At 33.6% G+C, this 9,197-nt stretch overlaps 1 protein-coding gene across 2 annotated transcripts; it reads left to right on the top strand.

The window, feature by feature from the left end:
* The first annotated feature begins 4,809 nt into the window (after nt 1-4,809).
* Nucleotides 4,810-7,765, top strand: LOC139781982 (uncharacterized). Of its 2 annotated transcripts, XM_071720873.1 has the most exons (6): nt 4,810-5,368; nt 5,636-5,788; nt 6,006-6,133; nt 6,390-6,562; nt 6,670-6,716; nt 6,999-7,765. In XM_071720873.1, the coding sequence occupies exons 1-6, from the start codon at nt 5,353-5,355 to the stop codon at nt 7,091-7,093; spliced, it is 612 nt and encodes a 203-aa protein (XP_071576974.1). In that variant the 5' UTR covers nt 4,810-5,352; the 3' UTR covers nt 7,094-7,765. The 2 variants fall into 2 exon arrangements, 1 of the variants encoding a protein (XP_071576974.1); XR_011720746.1 differs by having other exon boundaries at nt 4,824-5,368; nt 5,636-5,832; nt 6,670-7,765.
* Nucleotides 7,766-9,197: the final 1,432 nt, after the last annotated feature.

Raw genomic sequence — 9,197 nt, 5'->3', positions numbered from 1 at the left:
TGCACGAATGTGCACCAGTTCAGGAATTTCTTCGAAAAAAAATAGACGTCATAGATGGTATATGCATAAAGCTTCTAGAACATTCTCACGCATGTCTCAAAGACGTCATAAACACGTCCAAAAGACGTGAAAAGTAGGAATTTTAAATGTCTTTATCTAAAATGTCTTTATCATTAAAACAAAACGTTTCTATAATAGTTCTTTAAACGTTATTTTATCGGAAAAGAAACGTTCCAGCGAACGTTTTTCAAATGGACATTTTTACTCATGAGAAACGTTTCTAGAAATCGGTTATAAAACGTTTAGGAAAAACGCTTATAAAACATTTCTGAAACGTGTATGTGCTACCTGGGGAACGGCTGGGAGTAGAAGCGAAGGTGGAAAAAGCAAGATTAGTAGGAGGAGAAAGAATAATACAGGCAAAAATAAAGGATCAAGAAAATAAAAAAAGAATAATGGAAAGCAAAAAAGCCGACTGGAAAGAGAAGAAATCTACATTGAGAATGACAGAACGGTAAAGGAAAGGGAAATACAAAAGAAGATTGTGAAGATGGCAAAAGAACAGAGAGCGCAAGAAAAAGAAGTGGTAGTTAGATATTGGAAGTTAAAAATAGAAGATAAATGGTATAGATGGAACAAGGCCAAAGCAAGGTTAGAATTGCAGACTTTTTTCCAATCAGAGGACGGCGGAAGAGGCGAAGATAATGGCACGAGAATGGAGTTGAGAAGGACAAGAAGGCACATAATAAAAACAATGAATGCAAGGAAGGTAAAAGGAAAATAAGTATAATGTTCTGGGATGTGGCTGGAATATCAAGGAAAGATAGAGATTTCTGGGATTACGTGAAAAAGTTTGACATAGTCAACCTCACAGAAACCTGGATGGAAGAGAAATGCTGGAAGAAGATAGAGCATCTACTGCCAACGGACTTTAACTGGGAAATACAATATGCAAAGAGAGATAAAAAGAAAGGCAGAGGATCTGGAGGCATGATAACCGGAATAAGGAAAGCAATCAAAAAAGAAAGCGTACAAAAGGAAGACCAAGGGCTAATCAGCTGTGATTTGCAAATCAGGAAGGAAAAATGGAAGATTATATCAATATACAACAGAGAGGGAAAGAAAACACTCTTAGAAGAGATGGAGGAATTAATAGAAAAGGAAGGCCACAGGAAAACAATAATAGGAGGTGATTTCAACGCCCGAACAGCCGAAAAAGGCGGGACTCTGTGGAATGGAGAAGAAGAGGATAGAACAAGGAAGTCGAAGGATAAAATTGAAAACAGACAGGGAGTTGAACTTACAGAGACAATAGAAAAAATGGGACTTGGATTACTGAATGGAAATAAAGAAGGTGACGGACCAAGGAAAATGGACGTTTGCAGGAACACTAGGAAGCTCGGTAATAGATTATGCAATTTGCAACGCAGAAACATGGGACGTAATAGAAGAATTCAAAGTAGGAAAAAGGACCGAATCAGACCACATGCCGTTGGAATTAATACTACAGACAACCGCAGAAGTGGAAATAGAACAAGAAACAGAGAAAGAGGAAGAGAAAGAGATAGAAGATTGATCAAAAGAGGGAGTAGCTTTTTACAAAGAAAACTTAGAGAAAAGGAAAGCAGAAAAAAAAGGAATTTAAGAGGAATGGGATGAGTTAGTCGAGGAAGTTAGAAAAGCAATGTGTAAAAAAGTCATTCGGATTAAAAAGCCAAAGATAGGAGAGAAAAAGTGGTGGGACAAAGAATGCAGAGAAAGCAAAAAAAGACTGAACCGAGTGTTAAGGCAAATGAAGAGAGGAAAAATTGAAAGAAGGAGATATACAAAAGAGAGACAAAAACACAACAAGCTGTGCGGAAAGAAACAGAGAGAAGAAAGGGAAAGAGAGCAGAAAAAGATAATGGAAATAACCAATGAAACGGAAATTTGGAAGTACATAAAGAAGGAGAGAGGAGGAAGAGAGAAGCCGGATAATAGCATCGGAGAAGAGCAATGGAAAAGACACTTTATGGAATTATTAGAAGGAAGAGATACAAGAGAGGAAAACAAAGAATCAAAAGAGCAGCAAGAAGAAGTATTAGAAAGAAGTATAGAGGAAAGTACTAATGGTATAACAGAGGAGGAGGTAGACAGAGCAATAGCAAGATTAAAAAAGAAGAAAGCAGCGGGAGAAGACGGTATAAAAAATGAAGCTTGGCTACATGCGAACAAGGAAACGAAGGGAAAACTAAGAGAAATTTTACAAAAAATATGGCAAGGAGGAAAGATACCAAGTGGATGGAAAGAGAGAAGAATATACCCAATACATAAAAAGGGTAGCAAAAAGGAAACAGGAAATTATCGAGGGATCTCACTTCTGGACACAGCATACAAAATATACGCGATAATCTTGGAAGGAAGGTTAAGAGAGGAAGCAAAACGGCTTAAAATATTACCGGAAACACAAGCAAGATTCAGAAAAGGAAGAAGCTGTATAGATAACATATATGCATTGAAAACAGCAGCAGAGAAGGTGCTAGTAAAAAAGAAGGGAAAGCTATACGTATTTTTTGCAGATGTAAAGGCGGCTTTCGACAAGGTAGAGAAAGATTCTGGACAGAGAGGGGACTAAGACAAGGCTGCCCCCTAAGTCCACTACTCTTTATATTATATTTGGCAGATGTGGAGGAATTTTTGAAGAAAAGACAAGTTGGAGGAGTTGTAATCGGCAGAATAAAAATATTTACACTTGCATATGCAGACGACCTGGCAATGTTGGCGGAGTCTGAGGACATGAAGAAAATGTTGAAAACCCTGGAAAAATATCTCGAAGGAAAGAGATTAACCCTAAATGCGAAACCTTTCTGCAAAAAGGAAAGAAGTCAAGAAAGAAAGTGGAAATGGAAGAATGAAGAATTAGAGAAGAAGTAAAAGAATTTAAATACTTAGGTTTCACGTTTAAGAAAAATAACAAGGACGATGCTCATATAAAGGACGTAGTAAAAAGAGCGGCAGCAGCCATGGCACAGATATAGGGAATAGGAGAGAGGAAATTTGGAGGAGACTTTGACAGAAGAATTATGATGTTCAATATTATGGTGAAAAGCATCACGTTGTATGGAGTAGAAGTATGGGGATGGAGAGAATGGAAAGAAGTCGAAACGCTACAGGAAAGGTACATAAGATGGATCCTAGGATTGGACAGGTGTACTCCAGGATACATAGTTAGAGAGGAGGCAACCATAGAGAAGATAAGCCTAGAAGCAGGAGGGAGAGCGATAAGGTATCAAGACAGAATAAAGAACGAGTCAGAAAACGCGATACTAAAAGAGTGCAGAAGAGAAATGGATAAGATAGAATGGGAAAGTACAAACTGGGGCAAAAGAATGAAAGAACTGTATGAAGCAGGAGGAACGAGCCGTTGGGAAAAAGAAGCTAAGGAAGACAAAGGAATAAATACAGTGGAAGAATGGATGGAAAAGTATAAAGAAAAGCAGCTGGAGGAAAGGAAAAATAAAATAAAAAAGTCAGTTTTGGCGAAAGAATACAAAAGGTGGAAGGGAGTAGGAAGAGCGAAATACTTGGGACAAAAAGGAAAAGGAAAACGACTGAAGACTCTAGCTAGATTCAGATGTTGCAACGAATGGAGAGGAAATAAATACTGGGAGGAGGACAGTAAAAGAGAATGTAGATTATGTGGAGAGAAAGAGGAAACCTGGAACCATATTCTGACGGAATGTACAGAAACCAAGGCAATGGGCATACCGGAAACAACAATAATGTCAGAAGGAGGAGAAGGAGTGGAATGGATGCTGAAAATCATCAGAATGAGGAGCGAGAGAGAATTACAGAGAGGACGAAAGAAAGATACTGTTTAATGTACAAGCTTACGCATAAACCTGGCCTCTAGATTTAAGTAAGGAAACTACACACTACTCGTGAATTCGAATGTAAAGAGATTGTGTATTCTGAATTAACTCGTATTTCAAAAGTAGGGTTGTCTCATAATCAATACATAAGTATAGTACAATCGGGTTTCATACAAAATAATCAGCTGCATAAAATACAATGAACAAGAATAATCAATAAAGAATAATCCTTTCTTGAGCAGAAATCAATATTATAATCCTGTATAAAATAATAAGATCCATCCGAAGAAAATAGATATCATGTTTGCTCATGTCTTGAAAATGTTGACGTAGTCAAGTGTATCAAAAAAGGTAAAAAAAAGTGCCAAGTACACGCAATGTATTTTGTAAATTCAATCGAAAAATTATCTCACAAAATTGTCTCACAAAAATTGTCTCACAAAATTATTAAATTACAAAATTGTTATTTTATTCAATCCAAGTGATATCTACCTCGAAAAAACCTAAATAACAAGTGGTATCTATTTAAAAAAAAATACGTGAAATCTTTTAATACTGCGCCAATTACAAAGAGAGAATATATATATATATATATATATATATATATCTTAACAAAATTATTATTATATCACGAAATTGCGTTACCAAACTCAATCCAAGTGATATCAAGAGACACGGTAGTGTCTCGCGCCAAGTACACGCGGAGCGAGACCGACCGTGACTCTTTTACGCGACGCGACGGGTTGCGAGTACTCGAGATGTTGAGATCTCGATAAACGAGTGAACGGATCAAATTCTAAGTAGGCTTGATCGACAGCTTGGGGTCGAAATAGGGGGGGGGGTTTCTCTTATAATATTCCGCTACGTGCCCTACGAGCGGAGATATTGCGACGCAAAAGTCCAAATGTGAAAAATTTTATTTAAGATACTCCTCCTAACGCCGCGATAACTTGATCACATGATCAGAGAAAATGTCCCTTTCACTTTTTCGCCACTGGCGGCGCTTTCGCGCAGTGCAGATATAGTGCGTTCATATACGTGTTTGTACTGCGCGCAGTGCAGATGTACTGCGCGCAGTGCAGATAGTTAGTGCGTTCAGCGTGCTGTCACGTCACAGTCAGTTCACTTAACCTATCGAGAGATACGGTAGTGTCGGAGCGAGACCGACCGTGTGACTCTTTATTATTACGCGACGCGACGATTAATTCAAGGTAATTGTTTTATTTATATTATTATCTATTATTCTATATATTACTGTTATTTTATTTTATTATTATTACTAATACTAACTACGTTTATGCGATATTACTAACTATGCGAGTGTTTACATTTTCTTACAAATATTATTACAGAGAAACGAGTCGGATAGCTACGACGGCACATTCAATACTGTTAACGAGATGCTACCATCTACAGCCGAAGCGTTAAGCGGTTCGGAAACATCAAAGATCAATTTTATATTGACGGCAGGGAGCTCTGATGCCGAGGAGTCCTCCCGTTTATGCGAAGGAATTATCGTAAGTTATTAATTAATTTATTATTGTACTACAAAAGTAACGGCTCGCGTAAAAGTAGTAATAATCAATCTTGATACGTGACGGATATCTCGTAAGTTACGACTTTGAATAGAATATTTTCTCAATACTGAATTCAACATTATGCATTGAGAATTAAAATGTCTTTGCAGATATACTTGAATCGTTTCAAGGATGTAATATTAATACTTCTGTCTGATACTTATATTAATAGCGTTACCTAATAACACATATGTCAAACTTTTACAGGAAATTCCACTTCTGCAGTTTTGGATGGCATTGCTGTATTAACAATGCTGCCGAGAGGTGAAGATTATACAATGACAATTCCTTATGCACATTGCAAAGGCATTCTTATGGGAACGTTGTCTATGGAACTCGGTGGAAAAGTCAACATAATATGTGAGAAAACCGGTTATCAAACTGAATTAGAATTTAAACTTAAGGTAACAAATAGTATATTTTGCTGCTTTTTTGCATAATTACCAAAATTTTTAATAAAATCGCGATTTAAAAGCTGATAGATCTTAATTATTTTTTACGTTACAGTAATAATGTTTAATTATGTTAATTTGATGTTAAAAATAATGTTAATTTAATTATATGATAATATTTTTAGCCGTTTCTTGGCGGTGCGGAATTAATGAACCAAGTTGTGGGACGAATACGCTTAGGAAAGGAAACTTTAGCTACTATTTCAGGATATTGGGATGGATTGATTTTTTAATAACGGACAAGCGGACAGGAGTAAGATTTTAATTTACTGTTATTTGCGCTTTAATTAACACATACGTTTACTATAATCCAGAAAACATTTGTTTAGATAGTTTGAGTACTAAAAACAGCTTCTTAGCAAAAAAGTCAAGACATAGCTTTCAAAAATTAATTAAAAAAATTTCTAGCTAATGTTAGCACCTCATATTAACCACGGATGAAGCTTTTAAAATATATCATTGTGCATATTTAAATTTGATTAATTATGTAAATTACAAAATCATTGCAGATTCTATTATTACAAGCTGAATCACGTTCCTCCTTATCAGTCCTCAAATCTTCTAAGAGGCAGCTATCAAATAACATGCCTTTGACAGAGACTCATGATTCTGGAAGCTCATCTGCAGAGGCACATACTGATTCTAGTCAATCTTTAGGAAAAAGAAGACGTTCAACTGCTAGGTAAGAATATTAAAATATAACAAAAGCATCGTGAATTATTAACTTTATAGTAATGCGCGCAAAATTTATAATCGATGATAATACATAATTAAATATATTTATTTTAGGTTAATTGGCATAATGAAAGAAGTAGAGCATCAAGTGATAGAACATGGTGAGAAATTGAATTGTATACAGCAGATTGTAGAACAAGTTGTGAGGAAGCAAAGAGAATCTGGTGAACAGAATCATAACATAAATATGTTCAAGAGTTTTGTGGATACTATACTCATTATTGTTATCGTTTTTTCCGTGCAATATTTTGTAAACGTATGGAATAACGATCGTACTAAGGGTTAAGAGATTTAGTAAGATTGTTCTCCATATCTTTTGTGTTATACTCATTTTTTTGAACTATATGTATCACTCGTTTTCCTATTCCCTAAAATTCTTGCAGCGTGGTGTCGGTACTTCATGATCATGGTGAAGTGGATCATTTTGCAGAAGAAATATAATGATATAATTTTTATTCCAAACACGATATATATATAATATATATGTGACGCATTCTCATTGATATATTGCAGAAGTAAGAAAATTCAAGTACAGGAACTAACAATCTATATGAGTTTATACTGTATATAGGGCTTAAGTATAATACTGTAAGAGCTATAACAGTTCTCGAATTATTAATGTAATTTTTATTGCAACCAGCCAGTACCAAATTGTAATATAATCACGTTATTGTTGTAAAAATATTGTTCAGATGTTACTTTCGCAGCTAATTTATTATAAATCCCGCTATATTTAAATCTGTATTAATATATGATGTATAATAGCATATTGTAATTTGATTCTAATGTGATATCAAATTTATAATAATCTATATTAAGCTGTTTCATTTATATTTTTAAATCGATTATCTTTGTTACGACTATCAATTAATTTGTGTCGAAATATTCTACGTAATATTGATACAAATTTTCTCTAAAACTTCGGTATAGAAAGCTTATGATACTTTATATATTTTATTTATCTCTAAGCTTGTCATGTGATATCTCGATAATGTAACAATAGTATCAGACTTGTACATATAAAAGAATCTATCCAATTCGCTTGACTTACATCGGATACAACACAATTTTTTTTAAATCAATAAATAAGCATATTTATGTAATTTTTGGAAACTTTAAACTCAATAAAATAGTATAGTTTAATAAACTATTCTGTGACATGTAGTTACCTAATTATGTAGTTACAAATTACGCGTGGATGAATTATTTAAAAATTATAAAACGTGTAATAACTCGCCAAAAAGCTTTTTGGTATATTAATTTATAATAATACTTTTTAATTGTATTAAAAAATAGTTTTTTATCTGGTCATTGTCTATCCATATATTTTTTTGTTATAATGATGTGTTTTTGGCTGTAATTTGTTTTTTGGTAAAGAGAAAGAAGCGAAGCTTTTCTTGATATATTTATATAAGCTATTATCTCTCTCTCTATCTCTATATCTCTAAGCTAATCAATAATATATGCACAAAGGAAAATACATATGTTAAAATCCAAGCTAAACGCGCATGTAAATTTCTACCTCGAAAAAAACAAAGTGGTAGTATTATACCTCGAAATAACACTCTGTACATAATGTTTATAAAATGCGTAATACTACAAAAAGGCGTGATATCCGTACAAAATTACCTTTTTTAAAAAAAGGTAAAGAAAGGCGCCAAGTACACGCATAGTAGTGTATATGTTGTTACCTAAAAAAAAACAGTGGTAATATTATACCTCAAAAAAATCTAAGTAACAAGTGGTAGACCTAATCTTTGTATCTCGAAAAATCTCGAAAAAACCTAAGCAGTAGTATCTTTACCTAAAAAAAACCGAAGTAACAAGTGGTAGACGTAATCTTTGTATCTCGAAAAATCTCGAAAAAACCTAAGCAGTAGTATTTTTATTCCAAAAAATTATAACTCAAGTGATACACACTTTATCAAAAATGAGTCGCGCTTCAAGTGATCTATTTACAATTACAAAAAAGAAATGATATCTTTTTTTAAATTACAGCGCCAATTACAGAGAGAACATACACTGAGAAGAAAAATTTGTCAATCCCAAGAAATATTTAGTCCGATACGTTCAACTAAACATTTTAGTTAGTTAACTAAACATTAGTTGAATTAATTAATTCTTGATTAAGGAAACGAAATAAATTGTTGAAACAACTAATATTTAGTTAACTAACTAAAATGTTTAGTTGAACGTATCGGACTAAATATTTCTTGGGATTAACAATTTTTTTCTCAGTGTATTTTTCGAGATACAAAGACTCACAAAATTGTCTCACAAAAATTGTCTCACAAAATTATTAAATTACAAAATTGTTACTTTATTCAATCCAAGTGATATCTACCTCGAAAAAACCTAAATAACAAGTGGTATCTATTTAAAAAAAAAAATATGTGAAATCTTTTAATACTGCGCCAATTACAAAGAAAGAATATATATATTATATATATACCTTAACAAAATTATTATTATATCACGAAATTGTGTTACCAAACTCAATCCAAGTGATATATATATTTCAAAAAAATATATTAAATCTTTAAATTACGCCAACTACAAAGAGAATATATATATTGCTTTGA

The sequence above is a fragment of the Temnothorax nylanderi genome, unplaced genomic scaffold (genome assembly GCF_030848795.1).
Source record: "Temnothorax nylanderi isolate EJ_2023f unplaced genomic scaffold, tnyl_v1.0 TNYL_tig0378_pilon, whole genome shotgun sequence".
In the NCBI taxonomy this organism is placed as follows: domain Eukaryota; kingdom Metazoa; phylum Arthropoda; class Insecta; order Hymenoptera; family Formicidae; genus Temnothorax; species Temnothorax nylanderi.
The sequence above is the reverse complement of the archived record's forward strand: the minus strand, read 5'-3'. Positions and strand labels throughout refer to the sequence as shown.

Bases quoted from the DNA above. Each gene is read 5' to 3' on its own strand.
- LOC139781982 (XM_071720873.1), top strand. The intron at 6,134-6,389 runs GTAAGATTTTAA...AAATCATTGCAG, and splicing joins TAACGGACAAGCGGACAGGA to ATTCTATTATTACAAGCTGA. The intron at 6,717-6,998 runs GTGAGAAATTGA...AAATTCTTGCAG, and splicing joins GCATCAAGTGATAGAACATG to CGTGGTGTCGGTACTTCATG.